Source organism: Ambystoma mexicanum, chromosome 5q (genome assembly GCF_040938575.1).
Source record: "Ambystoma mexicanum isolate Mex_15411 chromosome 5q, UKY_AmexF1_1, whole genome shotgun sequence".
Taxonomy (NCBI): Eukaryota; Metazoa; Chordata; class Amphibia; order Caudata; family Ambystomatidae; genus Ambystoma; species Ambystoma mexicanum.
Window position 1 is genome coordinate 1,273,839,465 of NC_090933.1, and position 22,412 is coordinate 1,273,861,876.

General features: G+C 45.1%; 1 protein-coding gene across 1 annotated transcript in view; it reads left to right on the forward strand.

The window, feature by feature from the left end:
- Positions 1-17,152: 17,152 nt before the first annotated feature.
- Positions 17,153-22,412, forward strand: part of LOC138498707 (fucolectin-like) — a 57,925-nt gene continuing 52,665 nt past the window's right edge. The window contains exon 1 of the mRNA XM_069622353.1: positions 17,153-17,238. Within this exon, the coding sequence (XP_069478454.1) occupies positions 17,154-17,238 (85 nt within the window). The 5' untranslated portion in view covers position 17,153. The remainder of the gene's footprint in view (positions 17,239-22,412) is intronic.

Sequence of the window (22,412 nt, forward strand, 5' to 3'; positions counted from 1 at the left end):
CCCGTACCACGGAGGCCTGCCTCATATATACCACCAGGGTTGATCTGAGACCCCCTCTCCATTGTACTGGCTGGTGGCTCCCAGTAATTGCACTATCAATGATCCATGCTCCACTGCCTTACCTCACACTGCTATAACCCATCTCCACTACTATATTGATACTGAATACACCAGCGGAGAGGTAACTAGCCCTGATCTGAACCTCCTGAGTAAACATCAGCACTGAACATCAGACACTAGCGATCTGCCACCCCTGAAATCGTATCGTAATGTCGAACAGATCCTGTGGAGCCAACAAAGTGGGGGCCATGGATAAGTTTGCCAAAGCATACGCCTAGGCGAGAACTGGGCCACTCATCACTCAACCAAGGGGAGCCAGCCTTACCTCCGGAAACACCGGCTCCTGACCTCACTGTCATGATGGAATCTATGGCCAGAAACTTTGCCTCCTTCCACGAAAAACTGGACGACATCAATGCTAACGTTGCGTCCCTTAAATCCTGCCTAGACCAAACAGGCATTTAGGGTCACAGAAGCAGAATCCAGAATTGGAGCGAACGAGGATGGTCTGCACTCTCTGCAGAATACAGGGGCCTCTCTCACTCACGACATGACGTCCGTGTTAGGCAGAATCCTGTGCAGTGCCCTCAGGGACCACTACACACAATTAAGACCACAGGTGGTAATACAAGTTTTACCTTTGGTACAAGCCTGTACTACTATGTTAAAGTGGTAGCAGTAGCGGAGCAGCCAGGCTTATCTCAAGAGTATATGAGCAGTAACAGAGATTACACAAAGGGACCACAATTACTGTGACTCAAGCAAACACTGACTCATGGTTTCAGGTAAAAAATATAAGTACATTTATTTTTAAACCGTTTGTTATAAACACAACACTTCTATTAATTTGAAACCACACGTAAAATACACTACAACTGACCAATTCACTTTGTACTGGATAACTTCAAGGTAAGTACCCTATGTTTTAGCGGACCGGTGTTGTGAAACAAAAGACGTTACCGGGAATACACTTGCGATCACTTTTTGACAGTAATGACAGTTTGGTCTTACTAAAGAAACGCGTATCCGCAGCAAGAAACGTTACCGGGGCAAAAACACACTTAGGACCTGGGTTAACCAGAGAGAGTTGGGGGCAAAAATCATAGGCAATACTTTTGTCAAGGCAGACAGAATCAGAGAACATTCATGGACAGAAATTCAAGAGTCAATAGGCCGGAGCCAGTGTCAAGTGGAACCGGGCTCCTGTTGTCGAGGATCACACAGGCGGACAGTTCAAGATTCAACGTAGCCAGGAGTACTTAGATATTGTCAATGGAGGAAGCAAAAGTTATAAGAAGGAGGGAAGATAAGGGCAAGCCTTGTAGGAGGAGAAAAGGGATTCACCCGAATTCCTCAAGGAGAACACAGTACCTTATTCAATGAAGAAGCTGGTGCCACGGCAGTTGTTCCTGGTAGTTTCCTGCAGACCCACGGTTCCTGGTGCTTCGGCAAGGAGGAGGATGTCTGGTGGGGTCTGCACCACACAGGGCTGAAGCCGGCAGCAGCGACAGTGAATAAAAGGTGCGCTCCTTAAAAACAGGAGAAGTTCTTCAGATGGCTATCCGGACCACTACAGCAGTATGCAGCGATTTCGACCACGAAGAAGATCCTCTGGCTGTAGAAGATGAGCTGGTTATCCCCACCAGGCTCAAGGGAAGAAGACTCCGGACTGGATCTTCTCTGGTCGTCGAAGGGTAGATAGCTCAGGACTGCAGCAGTGCTTCACCGGGACGGGATAGTTGCAGCAGCCGACTTCTTCTCTGCTTCTCTTCGGTTCTTTGTAGTTCCAGTGGCGACTCTCACTTCTAGCCCAAGAGTCCTGCCTTTTATGTGAAAATCCCCCATTCACACAGCCTGGTTGTCAATCACGCATCAGGGGGGTTGTCCGGCCCGGACAACCACCTCAGCCAATCATGGTAAAGTGTGACTTGGGTTTCCTAGGATACCCTGTGCAGGGGGTGACTACACCCCTCCCTCACATTCAGCCCACCTAGACACCCAGGCGCCTAGAGGAGGGCTTCTTGGCAGAAGCCCGCCAAAAGACAGTGAGCAAAGAAGGCAAACCTAGTTTGCCGCGCAAAGTAAAACACAAGAAGGACTTTAACAAAAAGAAATGGCGAATAAACCGGAGCCAAAAGAAAGACGATTTGGTCAAGCGGGTTTATGCTTAAGGCTTAAGGCTGCTGTAAGGGATCACTAGGAGCAGGAGTTAGGTTAACAAAAAGGTGTCTTTATTGACTTAAAAAAATGGTAACAAAAGAAAATTAAGTTGGGTAAGAACCCCTGTTTAGAGTCCAAAATTTGTTCTCAGCAGGCTTGGTTAGAGTATGAGGGAAAAAACGTAGTTTAGTCTTCGTATGCCCACTGGAACCTCTCGGCTGCTTCCTCACTCTCTGCTGACCTCTGCAACAGAAAGGAAACAAATCTGTCAGTTTTTTCTTTTCTCCACCCTTATATAGGGGCTTGGACAATTCCACCCAATCAGGATGCTTCCCCGCCCGACAGCTTGAAAAGCCCCTCCAAACCCCGCCCCCTTCCCTGGAGGATCCTGGTCGCCATAATGGAGCCCGCACTGGTGCCTCGTGGAGAACGCTGGTTTTCATTGTAAAAGTACACGGTAAGTTCTGTGATACAATAAGGCTGTTTTCTACAGTTTTCTGTGGTGCATTCTTTTGTTTAATAACACGCTCGTATGGTTTTCTATTCCGGTCATTATAAGTGCGGTTTGACTTTGAAAGGAACTTGCTACCCTTAATCTGAAAACAAGTTTTTCCCTCGGCTGCCTGAGCCGGCGCTGACTTCCGAGGGAACGTGTTGCCTTTGATGTGTAAACTAATTACATGAGTCATGTCTTTTCCCGCGGCTGCCTGAGCCGTTGCTTTTATGAAGTCTGTACTTGTACGGCCGCGGCCGTGAATATCAGGGCCTGTGTATGTTTCATTTTCATGATCCAGCACTGTTTTATTTTCTGTCTCTTGTCCCCACCAACCCTCCTTTGGGTTTTCCGTGTCTGGAGCTTCTGTCAGGTTGTCACAGCTGCTAAAATAGCCAAAAGCATTACCACGTTTATCTAGTATAATCGCGGTAGCAAAGTTAGGGTAGGGTAGATACCACTGCCACCAGCCAAGTCTAAATGTTAAAAGAGTGAAACAATGCTCAGGGAGGTACAGACAGAAAAGGGGTACAGATTAGCCCTTTCCAGTACTCTATGTAAGATGGGGTGTACTGGGTCTGTGGCAAATGTGACTAAGTAAAGTAAATGGCGACTTTAACAAAAAGAAATGGCGAATAAACCCGACCGGATCCAAAAGAAAAAGTATTTGGTCAAGCGGGTTTGAGTTCGAGACTAATATAATAGCCTAAAACAATACCACATTTATATAGTATAATCGCGGTAGAAAACTTAGGGTAGATACCACTGCCACCAGCCAAGTCTAAATGTTAAGAGTGAAACAAGGCTCTAGGACAGGGGTGCACAACTGATTTTGACAGAGGGCCGAAAGTACCTTACATGAGGGCTATAGTGGGCCGAAAAGTAAATGTGGGCGGGGCGTTGCAGGAGGCTTTTTCAGCCCCCAATTTGTATTAAACACATGGAAAAAGAATATGTTTTTGAGGGGTAACGATTTTTATTTGCATTTCAAACTTACATTTTGTACTACACATTTTCCAGTGAATAATTTATTTCTATTTAGTTATTGTATATCGTCTGTTTAATTAAATTATATATATTGTATTGACCCTTGATTGGACATTCTGTTATTTTGGACTGCTATAGTTTGCTGTTTGGGTTGCCCAAGAGGAGTATGGCCTTCGTTGAGTCAGGTTTCCTCAAAAAGCAAAGGATGTACATCTCCTAACTGTGCCAGTTTTCGCTTTATTATTGGGTTTACTCTTGGAGTGCAACACTATGCCCCATGGCTCCCACCCCCAACCAAACACTATGCCCCATGGCCCCCTCACCACCCCCAACCAAACACTATGCCCCATGGCTCCCTCAACCCCCAACCAAACGCTATGCCCCATGGCCCCCTGACCCCCAACCAAACACTATGCCCCATGGCCCCCTCACCCCCAACTAAACACTATGCCCCATGGCCCCCCTCACCCCCAACCAAACACTATGCCCCATGGCCCCCTCACCCCCAACCAAACACTATGCCCCATGGCCCCCTCACCCCCAACCAAACGCTATGCCCCATGGCCCCCCTCACCCCCAACCAAACACTATGCCCCATGGCCCCCCTCACCCCCAACCAAACACTATACCCCATGGCCCCCTCACCACCCCCAACCAAACACTATGCCCCATGGCTCCCTCAACCCCCAACCAAACACTATGCCCCATGGCCCCCCTCACCCCCAACCAAACACTATGCCCCATGGCCCCCTCACCCCCAACCAAACACTATGCCCCATGGCCCCCTCACCCCCAACCAAACGCTATGCCCCATGGCCCCCCTCACCCCCAACCAAACACTATGCCCCATGGCCCCCCTCACCCCCAACCAAACACTATGCCCCATGGCCCCCTCACCACCCCCAACCAAACACTATGCCCCATGGCTCCCTCAACCCCCAACCAAACACTATGCCCCATGGCCCCCCTCACCCCCAACCAAACACTATGCCCCATGGCCCCCTCACCCCCAACCAAACACTATGCCCCATGGCCCCCTCACCCCCAACCAAACACTATGCCCCATGGCTCCCTCACCCCCAACCAAACACTATGACAGTTGGAAAAAGAACACCTTTTTGGAGGTGTACCGTTTTATTTGTATTTAAAACTTACATTTTGTACTATACATTTCCCCAAATCATACCGGATGAAACAGTGAACCAGACATAGTTGATCAGTGAGAAATATTGCAGCGTTTCTCAGCTGTCAGTTTCGGGATCTCGGGCTCCAGTGAAGTTGTTCCTACTCTCAGGATAGCATGGAGATGTTGGTCCGTTAGTCTTGTCCTTAGGCTGGATTTATGTAGTTTTATTTGTGAAAAAACTTGCTCACAAATGTAAGTACTGCCAAACATAGATACCATCTTTAATGCTTCCTGTAATAGATTGGGGAATTGAGCAGTGTCCAGAGACTGATAGAAGACTAATAAAGGAGGCACTACAGCGCTGAAGTTCAATCAGTTCCAGTTGCAGTTCAGGTTACACACTGTCAACATCAGCTGAGAAAGGGTCTGCAAAAAGTTTAAAAGAGGCTCGCTGTGATTTGAATTGTGAGAAACGATTCTCAAAAACATTTTGCAGTTCCTTCAGGACCTTCACATGCCGATACCATCCTACATACTTGTCAATGGTGAAAACCTATGCACATGCGGGGTAGTGGACCAGCATCCCTTTCTCCAGCTGGACTGTCAGAAGCCTTAACTTTATTTCAAAGGCACAAACTGCCTCAAACAGATCCGATATGAGATTTTGGCTTCCTTGCAACTTTAAATTTAAATCATTGAAATGGCCTGTCAGGTCAGTCAGAAAAGCAAAGTCAGCTACCCAGTCAATATCTTGCATGACAGAAGTGTCCATTCCCTTTTCATCAAGGAATGGTTTTATTTCGTGCCGTAAAGCAAAGAATCGCTTCAGCACATTGCCACGACTAAGCCATCGAACATCGGTGTGATATAGGACATCACCATAATCCACCTTTACCTCTTCTAAAAACGCCTGAAACAATTGGTGATTTAAAGAGCGTGCACGGACAAAATTAACCGTTTTCACAACAAAGTCCATCACTTCAGTGAATTTCAAATGTTTTGCACATAATGCCTCCTGGTGGATGATGTAGTGATATTTTTTTTAATGGACAGCCTTCTCGCCCAAGTGCCTTTTCAAGCAGCCAATAAACCCATTTTGCTCCCCAACCATGGCTGGTGCCCCATCAGTCGTCACGCTTACCAAAGCATCCCATGGCAAATTTAAATCATCAATGACTTTTTGAAAGGCATTAAAAATGTCAGCACCAGTAGTCCTGCCATGCAAAGATACCAGGGAAGCCAGTTCCTGAAATACTTTGCATTGATTATCGACCCCCCGAATGAAAATTAAGAGTTGGGCTGTGTCACTTGCATCTGTGCTCTCATCAAGGGCAGCTGAAAAGAACTTGACATCCTTACACCACATTTTCAGTTGGCTGTAACAATTGTCAGCCATGCCTACAATACGCCGCTGGATACTCATACGTAAAAGGGGAACATTTGTAAAAGCATCTTTTTTTCTTTACACGCTGCCTCGCAAATCTCCATCAGGCAGTCTTTAACGAAATCCCCATCTGTGAAAGGACGTGCTGACCTTGCAATAAGCTGTGCAACCTTATAACTCGCAAAGGTGGCACATTCAGATTATTTTTTTTTTCTGGGCAAAAACACCCTGTTGCTTAGCCAGCTGTGTTTTTAGCTCCCCAGCTTTCTTAATTCTCGCTTCCCCCTGCAAATCGTTATATTGTGAATGTTTTGTTTCACAATGGCGGTGGATATTATATTCCTTGGGGACTGCTATGCGTTCGAGACAAATGAGACCTCAGTACACATTTGGACTCAATGAAAAAAAACTTCAGTCCACTCATCCTTAAATTGACGGTGCTCCTGGTCAATCTTTCTTTTTTTTTTTTACTGCACTGAACATTGGCAGGGACATCTTTGGATAAAGATACAAACTCCACTGTTATGCTCCCACTACGACAGTCCAAGTCTAAAGTATATACAAATGATATACTTTGTTGAGAGTCCTAGCAGCGACAAAAGAACAAGATCAGATAACGAACATAGCCTTGCCAGCATACCTTTTCATGCACTTATTGATGGATACTTTCAGGAATAGCGGGCTGCATAGCATATCAAACTGCTATGTTTGAGATTAAGATGGAAATTGAGGACATTCTTTAAAAAAAAATAACATTTCAAAGGTCAAGCTGTTGCCAAATTATGAGCTTTTGAAAGGAATTATCACAGGATGACCAATTACTTTAGTGAACATACAAAGAAACTGTTCTCAGTTTCTTCCTGGCCAGGGCAAAACTGACAGGAGCTCTACCATATTGCGCCAGAGAAATAGGTTCTTCTGGGAGTACTACCACTTTGAATATTGCAAGCCATTTCCTTCCATAAAATCTAGATCAAATAACTCAAACTGTCCACTTGAATGTATGATTCGTAGTGTGCAGCAAGTGTCCTTTTGCAGTTAAGTTTTCCCTCAAAGAGCAGTTACCTTCTCTAATCAATTTCATTGTGCATCTATCCCCCTGAACAATGCTTGATGGGGTTGTAGAAAGGTAACAATTACCCACACTGAATGGGTCTCAAACGCTTGATTGAGGTTCAGTTGCAAAATTACAGGAGCAGACATCATCCAGGACCATACTAGAAAAGGCTGCAGCCAGTTTTGAAAGCTTTAGGAATGTACAAATAAACCACACCCACTGCTGACCCTTGACTTTCTGGCCCAACATCTCTAATGATATGCTATGATAGTTTATTTATATAGCGCCGATACACAATGTGTTTCAAAGCGCTTCTCGACAAGGGAGGGAACAAGGGAAAAAACAAAACATTCTTACAGCCCATGAACAACAGGAATGCGAAATTAACTATCGTACTCAGCCTAGCGACATTTCAGATAGTGCAAGTGCTATGACACAGATGGGAAGGAAATGGTAACAGACAGGCGACTACCGTCCTAGGCCTGACAACATTTCTGGTAGAGCCGGAGAATCACACAAGGTGAGGGAGAGGGGAGGAGAAAGGAGGAAGATGAACAAAAAAGCTATTATCGTACTAGGCCCGACGACATTTCAGATAGTGCTGGAGAGGGAGAGGGGATGGTAAGTGGGGGTGGGGGGCAAATATTTGTTACGATCATAGTAGGTCCAGGGACCATTCTGGACCTAGGAGTATGATCTTTAGGGGACTGCAGCTAATGCCAAAGAGCATCACTAAATGAGCCGTCGCTATCGGACATTTACAGGGTGTTTGAGTTAGACCTGTAGACAGACACCCACCAATCATTTCTCCCCAGCTAACATTCCAATGGAACCTGGGCAATGTGGAGTGGCTGGGTAGAAATGTTTGGCTTCCATTTGATTTTTGGAGCCCATTCCCAATCGGGCACAAACCCGAACCCCCCACCCCCGAACCCCCAACACCCCAAATCAGCACAATCTCAAACAAGCACCCATACAGACCCAAACCACCTACCCCCCAATTTAGCACACACACTCTCAAGCATGCACCCATACAGACCAGAACCCCCACCCCCCAAATCAGCACACGCTCAAACATACACCCATACACACCTGAACCCCCACCCCCCAAATCAGCACACACTCAAACATGCACCCATACACACCTGAACCCCCACCCCCCAAATCAGCACACAAACTCTTAAGCATGCACCCATACAGACCCGAACCCCCCACCTCCCCAACTCCGAACCCTCAACCCCCCAAATCAGCACACTCTCAAACAAGCACCCATACAGACCCGAACCCTCCACCCCCCAACTCGGCACCCAAACTCTCAAGCATGCACCCATACAGACCCAAACCCCCCACCCCCAACTCAGCACACACACTCTCAAGCATGCACCCATACAGACCAGAACCCCCCACCCCCAACTCAGCACACTCCCAAGCATGCACCCATACAGACCAGAACCCCCACCCCAAATCAGCACACTCTCAAACATGCACCCATACAGACACCAACCCCCAAATCAGCACACTCTCAAACAAGCACCCATACAGACCCGAACCCCCCACCCCCCAAATCAGCACACTCTCAAACATGAACCCATACAGACCCGAACCCCCACCCCCCAAATCAGCACACACACTCTCAAGCATGCACCCATACAGACCCGAACCCCCCACACCCCTAACTCCGAACCCCCAACCCCCCAAATCAGCACACTCTTAAAGAAGCACCCATACAGACCCGAACCCCCACCCCCAAATCAGCACACTCTCAAACATACACCCATACAGACCAGAACCCCCCACCCCCCAAATCAGCATACAAACTAGCAAGCATGCACACATACAGACCCCGCATCTCAACATACACAAAACAAACATTCAATACCAAACATTCATGCACACCCGACACCCCCCACCCCCGCATCTCAACATACACAAAACAAACATTCAAAACAAAACATTCATACACATCCGACACCCCCCCACCCCCGCATCTCAACATGCACAAAACAAACATTCAAAACCAAACATTCATGCACACCCGACACCCCCCCACCCCCGCATCTCAACATACACAAAACAAACATTCAAAACAAAACATTCATACACATCCGACACCCCCCCACCCCCGCATCTCAACATGCACAAAACAAACATTCAAAACCAAACATTCATACACATCCGGCACCCCCGCATCTCAACATGCACAAAACAAACATTCAAAACCAAACATTCATACACATCCGACACCCCTCACTGGTATCCTGGCTCCCTATCTCACCCACACGTCAAGCTGGAAATCCTGGCAGCAACCAGAGTTAACATAATGACCCTCATTCTACATCAGCACTATGTATTCGACTCCCCCCTTGATCCATTTGGAACCACCCTGCGGGCCTGGGATCGACTACTAAATGTGACAGCGGAATCCCGCCCCTATTATAAATGTATTATAAATGGCTCCCCGTATGGGGGTTCCCCGAGCTGGAACCTACACATGACATTGCTCTGGTTCTGCACTGGGGGACTCTGGGCTACCAGGCGCTAACCGACTTCTATCCCGGCGGAAGGCTTATAGACCCACAGACTTGGAAGCCGGGCCACTCTGGATCTGCGCTGGAGATGCTGCAATATTATAGGCTCCGGGCTGCATTTCGTGCCTTTTGGCCCGCTTTCCCCAACGAGCCCCCTGGTACCCCAGAGATCGCATACGTGGCCAACTCAAGTGGCGCCCGCGGCATTGTCTCCTCGTTATATAAAATACTATTGTTGAGTACCCCGGCCTCGCCAGCCGGGGCACGCAGTGAATGGGCAGATGAATTGGGCATTGAGGTCTCTGACCAATTATGGGAAAAGATGTGCTTGCACACCAATAGTGTCCCTCAAGTTCCGCTACCGAGTTATGCAATATAAATTACTGAACAGGCTGTATTACACCCCTCTCAAGATCTCTAACTTTGCCCACACCGCCACACAATCCTGTCCCCGCTGTAAGGCAGAAAACACTTACACATGTTCCGGGAATGCCATAAACTGGGAGAATTCTGGGAGAGAATCCTGGTGACACTCACTGATATCATTGGCACTGCAGTCTATCCGGACCCATTGGGAGTCCTGTTTGGGATATGGAAAACTGACGACACTAGAAGCATGGCTAAATTCCTCAATATAAGATGCATTGTAGCCAAGAAATGTGTACTTCAAAGCTGGAAGAGTCCCTCTCACCTGACCTTTCAGAAGTGGCTAAACGTACTTACATTGTCTCGAAATTGTGAAGAAGAGTACCTTGCTATGCTCCACACTCACTCTCGCCCCAAGAACATATGGTCTGCATTCAACAGTTACCTTAATAGCCAAGAGGAGACTGCATCTGAGAGTGACTCTTCCTTGGTCCCACAGTGAAGTCCTTTAGTGTTGTGGAGTACTATTTGATATTATTCCTCCACCAGTTGTTATATTGCTCTTGTAATTGTTGTATGATGTTGTATGATGTGCTTTGTGTATATTGATTGTAACGCACACTTTGACGTGTGTGTTTGTTGTTAACCTCTGACAACAAATTTAAAACATTTTATTTAAAAAGGTTGGATAAACATCTCTACTTTATTATTATCACATCAGACCGTTCTAGCACACTACAAAATACAACCCACCCTGTAGAGGAATGTAGAGGACAGACAGTTTTAAATAAGGAAAAGGGATGCACTCTGGATACTGACAGGAGTGTAGTCGGTAAAGTAATTAATTGCAATAGTTTAAGGATACTGGGTTTCAGCACTAAGGGAGCAATAGGCCATTAAATGTCACTAGCAGCTTTCGGAGAAGGGCCAGGGAGACAGAACCATAAATCAGGGTGCTTCAAGAGGGAGACAGCTGTGGGTATCAGGTGGCAGATAGTTCGGCGAGCTAAGCTGGATGGACGGCTGCAGGCTGGCCTACAATGTGGCTCGGTTTAGGAATCGTTTCTTAGTGCTGGTTGGCGGTTCTGGAGCACTGGTCGAGACATCTTGGACGATGTTAACGACTGTGGAGTGACAACAGTCAGCAGTGCCGTCAGTTGCAGCTTGAGGGGCACGACTAGTTCAAAAATGTCCTTTAAGGTGGACGCTGGTTGATGCTTGTCAATGCATTTCTTGCTTCTTCACTGGGTTTGTGTCATCCTTTAAGGTGGGTGGCCCAAAGCTGATGAGAGTGTTGCAGGCAACAGCCTTGTCCTAGGGTTGGTTCAGAGAGTCTCTGGCACTTCCCACCTAGGAAGCTTGCTTGCAGAGCCTAGCAGGACATGCTGTGTGTTGGCTGAGTAACGGTTCTGGAGCTGCTTGGAGGGTCCTCTGGGTTCAGTATCTGCCTCTGTTCCCTGGGAGATGTTTAGATTCTAAGTGATCAGGCCAAGTTTACCAATGGCGCAGAAATTCCAAGCTGCATCTTTCTGTGTCTGGCCATGGATCACGTGTCTGGGACCTATCACGTGACTCGTACCTGTACGGCACAACAGGAAGTTGTTATTCAGCGCTGATCAACTGTTTTTTTTGTGAACAGCACGCACACGGATAGAAGTTTCAGCTAACTATGGGGAATTGATTCCAGGAAACGGGCCCATTCAGGTACTTCTTCCTTAGTGATAATTAGCCGCACACTTGCGTACAGTTCCTCGTATATATAGTATTCACTTTGCACTAGGAACCGTCTCAAACATACAGACTTCTGTTGTCTCTCCACAGGCTTCCCAATGTGGGCATTATTTTGATGTATGTTACTCAACCGCCAAGGAGTGGGTTTTCTATGCTTCAGTATTATCTGGTTAACCATCAAGATATCATATCGGGTAACGTTCATTGAATCTAATGCATGTAGCATGCCCCAGCATGGCAAACAGCCCAGGGACTATTAGAGATAGATCCCTCAATGCAATTTATCAGTGTCTCTCTTTTCAGTCTTACATCAATATTTTATTGTTTCTCTTATACTCATTTTGTCTATAGAAATGACCGCGGAATAGTGTTTTCAGACATTCATTCCCAGCCAACTATTGGAAATTCTATTTTTCGGCAGCTTAATTTCAACACAGTAATTATGCCAGGTTTTCCGCTAACAGTCCATTTTATTTACTCTACGCGTTACACGCGCTATCTTTGGTTCTTTGATTCATTCATTTTCACCACATATTTTTTGCCTCTGAACAATTTTGCATGTTTTCCTCCTTTTTTGGACAGGAAGTAGTTTTGGACACCCCCCTCACTATTTATTTATTTCTTTTATTTCTTATTTCTTATTTCTTTTTCTTCTTGTTTGGGTTTAACCTGTTATAATTTACATCCTATCCTGTACCACTGCTCACGGGTGTGACACTGATTTGGGAAGTATGTTTTTTTTTGCATTCAATTTGGTAGCTATCAACCCAAGGATAGTTTTTTGAGTATTCTGTGAGCACTATATGGTTGACGTTATAGTAGTGTTCTATTATTTTAGTTGTCCTAATTGTTGCTTCAGATTGCTAATCTTCAACCCTATTTTGGTTTTCTTGTTTCCCAACAACCTGTTCTCTGCATCACGGCATGGAAATATATCCATCTGGATCGGCAATGAATCAAACATTAATGTAACACTTTGACATAATATGTATTCTCTTTCTGCCTGGTCCCTTACCCTTGTTTCTCCCTGTTTGATTTGTTTGATTTTTTGATTGGAATCTGTGTTCATTGTATTTGATTTAGACTCTGTGCCACAATTTTTTCGATCTTCATGTGACCATTCTCTCTTAACATGTCTTCTAACTTTGGCTCAACTATGTGTTTTTTGTTTTTTTGCCCTCCTGGAATTCATGTTATATATTTTTTTGGGTTATTCATTTATACAGTTTTGCATTGAGAAAGAACCGGTGAGGGTCGAAACACGTGTCGGAAGATCTGATACAATATATTAAAATCTCCCCCTTTTTTTCCACCTCTTGTTTGGATGCAATTCATGCAATCTGGTATCTGTTTGCACATGCTTCAATTCTAGCTTTCGCCTTAAATTCTTACACTAGCAGCGCTTCGCCTATGTGGATCAACTTTTTCTTCGTTGCACGTGTTAGTAGGATTGAGGTACCTACTAGGTCCACAAGGGCGCAGCATCTAGTATACTCTCTCTAATCTTACGCTACTTAGTTTGCCCAAGCGCTTCCAAAACCCGGCATACCTCGATAAACTTGTGTGCTACTGAAACTAAACTGAGTTGTCCCAGTCATCTCCAAAACACCAACATGTTCTTTAATTAGGTTAACAGCCTCTGATTGAAGGGCCTTTTACTGATTTTCTGACGTCTACTATTATTTTGGATATTCAGGATTTTGTCTCTGAAAACGTTATTTAGACCATTGCCATGAGTTACAGATGAAGTTTTCACTGGTGCATTCATATTGGGACTTTATATTGCATCTGTTATACATGAGGTCATAACCAAGTGCTTTGCAACAAGAAAGGGAAAAGGGTGAAAACATGTACTACTAAGTCCCACCCATATTCCTGTCTGTTGTGGATTAAAGGGTTTCTCTGGTTAATTGAGCTCTCTGTGGTTCCTGATTAAATGCAGGTCTCCCTTGAAGTTGTGGCAAGAACTAACTTTCGGTCTCCATCAAATCACACACTACTGCCCTCTGAATGGGGTCCCTGTGCGGATTTGCCTACTGTAAGCACATGTACCAGACATGACAGCTCACTGTCATTGATACTAAAAGGCAGGAGCTGGCTTCAAGTTGACACAGATGCATATCAAAGGTGTTGGGGTTTCCTGTCTTGTGTTAGCCCTGTGACCAGGCCTCTCGTGGACCTTCTTAAATTAACTCTAATCAGTATGCGTCCTTGTCACAAGCAAAACCAACAAAAGATAGGGCGGATCCATGGAGTCTTTGTTATTTAATTAGTCTGGCCATGGCAGGAGGAAGGTTTTGCTCTCCCGCTTTTTAGATTCTTGGATGTACTCCTGGGTGTCACATTCCAACTAAATGGGACATGGAGGACTGCTTATGTAGGCTGTGTCCACCCGGAGTACACAGGTCTATGTGTATGTTGTGAGGTGAGCATAGGAACATGTGTGCAGATTAGCCTCACACATTTTCCAGAGGTTGATCTACCATCATTCCATTTCATATTAAAAAAGTTAAAAAAACCCAGGTGAGTCCACACCCACTGTGCGGATGGTCAAATTCCTCACACATGGCCTTTGGCCGAGCCCACGTGCCCACTGTATTTTTTAATTTTCTACCTGGCCACGAGCCTTGGCTTCAGCCATGCCCACTTTCTTTTTTTTTACACTAATAGGCCACTAGCCACAGCATTTGGCCATGCCCAGTGTATATTTACTACACTACTAGGACTTCGGTCGTTTACAACGCTTCCATGGCCAGTGTTTTTTCACCCATGACCTCACTGGATAAATATCCTTATTTTTATTTTTTGACTTTTTTCCCATAACTGCAGCTATAATTCCAATGTACTACATAAAGCTGTGAATATTGGTAGTTTCGCACACCCGTGATTATCGGGAACCACAGCAAGTGCCCCTCTCTTCATGGCAAGGTCCCCCCACTCCCAAAAACTCCCATTTGCCTCCCTAGCCCGCTCCCATACCTCCTAAGCACTCCGTGTGACGCACTTTCATTGCCCAATCTTGTTTTGTTTGATAGCCGTGATTTCTGTACCGACAAACTGCAACTACGGGAAAACCTTTGCGCTGCAACTCAGTTCCTAACCCATCTCCATCTTCCAAATTTCACATGGTGCCCCCCACCCCCACTTCTAGTCTGATGCCATTTCACTGTTTTTCCGCCTCCAAATGCCACGGCTATGTCTTGCATCAGGAAAGAAAAAGACGGTGGATTTTTCATTTTTGAAAAGCCCCTCTGCCGCAATGGATCATGGGGATATCACCATTTTTTTTAGAGAAAGGGGCACCCTTTTCTCTGCCAAATATTCAAAAACCTACTGGACACAATAGCCCCAAACCACAAAAGGGTCACAAGTCTACACTTCGTGCCTACGTTTTTTCAGACCTATTCCAAATCCGTCCAGCGGTTTTCGCTGTGCGCTGGTGCAAAATGTGACCTTTTCTGTCTATGGGAAAATGAATGGGAAGTAGGCCCAAAGTGCTTTCTTTTCTTTTCTTAATAACTTTCTTATTACTTAACAAATCTTTCCTAAACTTTCCAGTCTGGGGATTGGGGGGGGGGGCGTAAAAGAAATTCTGCAAAATGTTAGCTACATCCGTCACACTATTTAAAAGTTATTAGCAATTAATGTATTCAATTTCCTATGGATCTCGTGACTCACCTTAGTTATAGGGTGGCGACCGCTGTCCTAATATATATATGTATGTATATGTATGTATATATATATATATATATATATGTATATATATATATATATATATATATATATATATACACCAAGAAAGTTATTTTGGGTTTAAAAAGGTTTGAAAAAAAAACATTTCACCTGAAATGTGAAAGTAGCAAGGTCAATTTGAGCCATGTTCCAATTATATATATATATTTTTCACTGAAAAATCGTTGCTAAAGGGACGTTATGGTTCAGTTGCACTAATGAAAAACGATGAAATTCAATGAAAATATGGTGTCAAAGGGACATTATTGTTACAAGTAAATGTAATATCTAAGCTAAGCAACCATAACTCGCACCGCCACTGTGCACTGCTAAGACTAACCCCCATGACATCAAAGATGACATCACAAATGTCATTCATGACATCACTGATGACATCACATATCTGGGTCACTTGTTTTTGTTCTCTGACATATGTAGGCCACATGGTTTTGTTTACTCAGTCATATTAAAATTCAAAAGTTGCTATATATCTAGACGTTACCCTTGTCATATGTTCTTAAACTGCTTTCCTTAGGGTTTGGTCTGAGCTCATGGTGCTCATACATGGGGAAATAAGCAGGCCTCAAACATACAATTCATTTGTATACTTGAAGATAAACTTTAATGTTGTTAACATTTTCTGGTGATGCTGTTTCTTTCTTCCTTTAGTTTCCCTGTATGTGCCTCTGATTTGTATGCATGGTGGGTCTTCAAATGTATTGTTTGTACTAGCACAAGTGTGTTGTAAGTCTTGACTTGTTAGCTAGTTATTACATGTTTAACATTACTCAAAACTCTGATAAAGTAACATTCAATATTTTACTATCTAAAATTACAAGATTATAAATATTGTACTTCTATGGTGTTGCAGCCATTGCCTATGTTTATGTATGGTGAGGTTCCTGTATTAACAACACTCCAATACAATGTTCTTTAGATGAGTACATTCTTAAATAGATTAACCAACATTATAAACACAACCCGTTGTAGGGATTTTTCATCAGAATTAATTTCACGTGTGATGTCATCAGTGATGTCATCAATGACATTTGTGAGGTCATCTTTGATGTCCTGGCTGTTAGTCATAGCAGTGCACGGTGGTGGAGTGAGTTATGGTTGCATAGCTTGCCATAAATGGTGAATTTCTGGGGGTTTTCGGTTGTACTTGTAACCATAACATCCCTTTAACAGTTTTTTCACTGAATTTCATAGGTTTTTAGGAGCGCAACTTAACCATAACTTCCCTTTAACAAAGTTTTTTCACTGAATATAGACATATCACTGTTTGATATCTAGCACTGTCCCAGTGTCCAGGTAGTTTCTGTGTTCTGGGCCCTTAGTACGGAGTAAGCACTATGAAAGTACAGCACCATGTTTCTGTAATAACCGCTGCCCGTCTAGGCGCTAGAGCCCTGCTGTGTGTAAAAGGAACTGGGCTGTGCATGTCAGCTGCTTGCGTTACACGGGTAAACTTTGCCTCGGTTTTGTTGCTCCCCTAACAGCGCTTTTGTGGTCCCTGTTTCAGAGTGATGGCGCGCCCCCTGCTGCTCCTGCTCCTGGTTGGCGGGTTTGGAGTAACACACCTGGAGTTTGTCTGTGAAACAGTGGCGGTTGGTAAGAAGCTGGTTTATCATGTCCACTCGGGGGTGAGGGGTGGGGGTGCAACCTGTGGGTCACGTCCAGTGCTTTCAGAGCAGTGACAGGAGTAGGGAGGGCTTCACAGTAAACTGTTGGTGCCATGGCCCCAGTGTGGCTATACTGCGTGGTATGCTTCCTCAAGGCTGTTTGCCAATCACAGAGTTCTGCATTCGTGTTTTCACAATTAGGGGGTTACCTTTTTATTTTTTGCTCCAGATGGGCGCTGGTCAAGGTGTGTGACAGAATGTGCAGGTCGTGTGTCCACCTGGCTTTATTGCAAGGCCGCCCTCTAGCTGCTGCTTCTTTCTTTTCTTAGGAGATTGGGGCAGAGTCAGTAACCTTTACATGAATTAGTAAAGGTAAGCCATTTTAATTCCAAAGTGGGCCTTTAACTGTGAAACAGTATCTCAAACAACAGCAGAAAATCTACACCTGACCCACACATCTCAAAATGTTCCTGTGCATTGTACAGTCCAACCAACTCTTCAGAAGGCGTCACCACCTTTAAATGACCATAAACAAGAGCAGAGACGCCCTATACGCCCGAGCCATTACTCAGATTCACTCTTGGGTTGGTGGGTATTTTGAACACTAGCAGAACCCCCAATGATGCAAGTGGTCCCACTTCCTTTGTTATGAAAGGTGCCTTGGCTGCACAGCTGCAAGCAATGCTGTTACTTCCCACACATGAATGCTCAGTCGCCCTCACCCATTGTTCCCTCCTCCACCGGGGGAATGCTCAGAGTCTGCAGCGCCTTCTCCAGCTGTATTCACTTCTCTGGAGTGGGGTTGTGCACAGGCAGAATGCATACTTGCCAACCCTACAGATTTAGGCAGTAGGCTACTGCTTTTTAAGCAGTCCAACCGCTTACAGATTTGGGTGACGGATCCTACTACTTTTTACAGTGGCAAGCAATTTATGTGATTCTAAGGCAGGCTGCAGGAAAGACCATACAACACATTAATTTGTCTGTGCAGTGGGCTAGTAGTTGATTACTTTGATTGGGCTCAGACCAATCCACTGACCTCACAAATACATGACTCTGCCCTGCACTCTTGCCGGTAAAACCCTTAGGTGAACCACCAGTGAAGGCAAGTGGCAGAGCGTACCAACATCACACAGCATCTGCCTATCAGACTGAGGGGGGTATCAGTCTCCATGTTGTTCAGTTATTCACCTTGCACTGCAGGAATACATACGTACAGTCCCGGGCTGCTGCTACAGAGCAGTGGCAAGCGTTGCCTATCTGCTCTGTGTGATTTCCTTCTGTGTAATTGAATTTGGTGTTAACTTACCGTTCAGAATTATACATTTTTAACATTTGAACATCTTTCCATGTTGTGCTGTTTGATGGATTGTATACTTTAGAATGCTTCAATGGTGCCAACAATGTATGGTTTGTATTTTTCTTTTATGTCATTTTTATGCTAATTATTATATTTGAAACTTGAAAAATCCTACATCTTTTTGGTCACAGAATGTTGGCAAGTATGAGAATGTCCAAATTTAACTTGTGATTTGGCCATCTTTTAAAGGCGTTTAAACCCAAGGGATTGGAGGTGCGTGTGCTTCAGCGGATGGTAACTTGCCTTATCCCCGTTATGCATTTATTTAAGTTGTTCATGTACCAAGTTTCATCTGTTAACTTTGCCACATGTAGAAATGGTTAGTGATGAGGTGACAGCAGGCAACTCCAGAGGAACCAGATATTAACAGTGAAACTGACATTCCTCGTTCCACCTCTCCCTCACTTGTGTCCAGCAGGCAAACACAAGCCGAGTAGTCGACAAAAGGTACTCGTCATTGCCTCATGTCTCCCTGCCCCCAACACAAAACGTCCTCCATTCCTGAACCCCATAACTGAAAACTTGTACCTGACATCCTCCATTTTGAAACATATAGAATAGTGAAATAACATAATTTGCCCAGGATCACACACTTTTTCTAATAGCCGAGTATTGGAGTTGAGGACACTCTGCACTTTAATCACTTAACCACAAATCTTCCTCACTCTAGCTTATATAAATGTGTAGTCGTGAAGGTTTTAAGTGCCTAAAATAGTACACTGTTTTATAGAGATGCCTCAAAAAGTACATACATCACAGTCTAATCAAACATGAAAAATATATAAAACCTTATTCTAAGCAAACGCCTTATGGCTATGGCTTTCCTGTCACCATCCTCAATGGATCACCACAAGTACCAGAATGCAATGTTACACCCCACACAATCCCCTGTGTTTTGCAACTGTAATTTCAAGACTTTAAGCAAGTAAGAAAAAAACGGAGTGAAAAGGTCACCTGCTTGTTGTCATTTTTTACACACACTTAAAACTTGTTAATTTGTACAGCGGATAGTTGGAAAAAACTCTAGGTTAGCTATCCCCATTCCCCAGGCATGCACAAGTAGGAGGAACAGGCAGCACCCACAGGTCCTTGATGGTGATAGAGCGAGGCGAAAACTTCAACAGTGGCTCGCTTTATGTCTAGACAAGAATCCCTCATACCCCAAACCATCATCAGCCTGATTCAGGGAATTATTTGCGCCGAAAACGCACATTTGCACGCCTTTCTGCCCGAAAATCCCCATACTTCAAACAGGGATTTTCAGGCAGAAAGGCGCGCAAATCTGCGTTTTTGGCGCAAATAATTCCATGAATTAGTCTGCATGACTTCCTACTTCACCATTTACAAACTGTGCAGTAGGTGAAGACCCATGGCCACTGCCCACAAGCCTGAGAGGAGGGTGACTGATTCCTATTTAGCAACAGTGTAGAAACCCTGGCCTTTTTATGTTTTATTAATTAATGAAACAATGCAGGCAATTCCGTCTCCGAAAGTGTCATCTGATAACAAGAGCTCCCTTTTCATAAACTCCATGGTATCATGAATGGTATTTCTCATAATTATTACAGCCACAGCAATTTGACATCACACCTGTGTCAACCCTGTAATCCCAGCTCAGCTGTGAAAGGATTATGTGTATTCTCCCCAGACAGGATGGACCTTTCCACTGCTGCAGGAATGTAGCTTTGGGGGATTGCCTCTTTTTGTTGTTTTTGTGATGGCAGATAACACCTTTCCAGGAGACAGCCACTTCACTGGAAGCTGGCCTGGGAACAGGCAACAAAGGATATACCCATTCACAAAAGGACTGGCCTCAACCAAGATGCTGCATTTCAAAAGGCCGTTGATCCTATTAAGAAGGGAAGGGGATTGGGGTTGGTGTAGACAGAGGGAGATATTTACAACTGGAGGAAGGTTCCACAATTTTGATTCTCTCTGCCTGTATCTTCCTGCCTTCTCCACTTCCTTTAGTGGAAAGCATGTTGGCTGTGATGTCAGAAAGCAAAGTCCACTTATTACAAGAACAGTGATTGGGCCGCTATAACCTGTGGACGTTTGCCTTTAAAAGAAGGTCTCCCACTCCTCCTTTAATTCACTGTTGAACATAAACTTGAGCAAGAATTCATTGGACCTCTGCTGGGAGAGTTGCTCCCTCCAATGTCCTCTGCCAGTGAGGTGAAGACAGAGTGTCCAAGGCAGAGTCGAGCACTGTCCCCTAACCATCCCCAGGGATTATTGGGGCTGATCTGCTGCTGGGACATGACCTGCCTCTCTGCCAGCCACAATGGTCCCCAGGACCTCACTGTGTTGTAGGACACCTGCAGTTGTGGACCAGCCTCCCTAGTGCTTGGGAGGTTGTGCTAAAGTGCTACAAATGTGTCCTTGCGCCCCTGGATTGAGACTCTCAGCCACCAGAGGAGCAAGACAGCTAAGAATCCTGCATTCCTACAGTCAAACCAATTTGAACTCTGTTTCAAGCCAGTTCAATCGTCGAGCACGCTGTTACCTCAGCTCAAACTACACACTTATCATTGCCTCTGCCAGCTTCGACCGGCTGCCCGGACCACCAGCATTTTCACGGATCGATTGCCATCGGCAGTCAAACCAATTCTGATAAAGCCTCTAGCCCTGATCATTGAGCGCTGCATTAAACCGGTCTAACTGAACTGCGCGTCTAGTCTCCAGCCTCTTCCCAGTCACACGAACATTTAATTGACCATTGTGGCCTTCATGATCTGCAGCTCCTCAAGCATTTGATCGAACCGATCCAGTAGAACCACGCATCCAGTCACCAGCAGCTTCACATAACAAACGTCGAACTGACCATGGTGGCCCCCACGGTTCACCCTTCTCACGCATCGTGCTCGAAACACAGTCAACTCCTGTTTGAACCCTGCTCGACACCGCTCCCAGTCTGGAACAGCATGACTGCTGCTGCCGAACTGTACATTCAAACCAGTTTGCTGTCATAACACGCCAGCTGAGCATGTCATTTCCCCAGCTCAAACCTGATGCTCATCATTGCACCTGCTGTCTTTGAACTGCCTGTGTGACCTGCTAGCATCTTCACTGCAGATCTTCATCAGCAGTCGATCACACTCCGAGGGATCCTTTGAACCGTAATATTCAAAAACTGCACCCGGGCCGTTGGACACAAACTGCACATCCAGTCACCAGCTCCTTCACTGACAAACCGACACTGGTGGCCTTCACGATCCGCACTTCTTCAAACCGCAAAAAACTTCAGCTTGACCCCGGCTCAACACCTGCTCCCTGTCTGGAACAATGCAGCCAACATAGTCCAGCCTGTTTCAAACTGCCGGAACAGCACACAGATGTCTGGTTCGATGCTGTTGAACTGCCAAGAATCATAAGAAGGTTCTACTGACTCTTATCTACCCCCTTCATACAGTTGTGGACCCGAGACACTGGTTAGGTCACTAATTCCCTTCTTTCCTTCAAGAGACATATACTTTTACAATAACATTGTGTTGATTCCTCACCTTGCTCCCCTGATTTATTCCTCCGAGTTCTGCATTGTGCAATCTTTGCTTACTCTCTGTTCTGTTCGCAGGGCTTGATTTTGTGTAGTGTTTTTCTATTAAGTTATTTTTGCAGATGGTGTGTTATTTAAAGCATATTTATTTTTAAAGCACCTTGATTGAACATTCCTGTTCTTTGGATTGTTATGTGTTGCTGTTTGGGTCACTGCTGAATCACATCTGTACCCCTTTTGTGAGTAGAGCCTCAGTCCACGTTACCACAAAAGGCGAAGGAGGTGTACCTCGTAACTGCACCTGTTT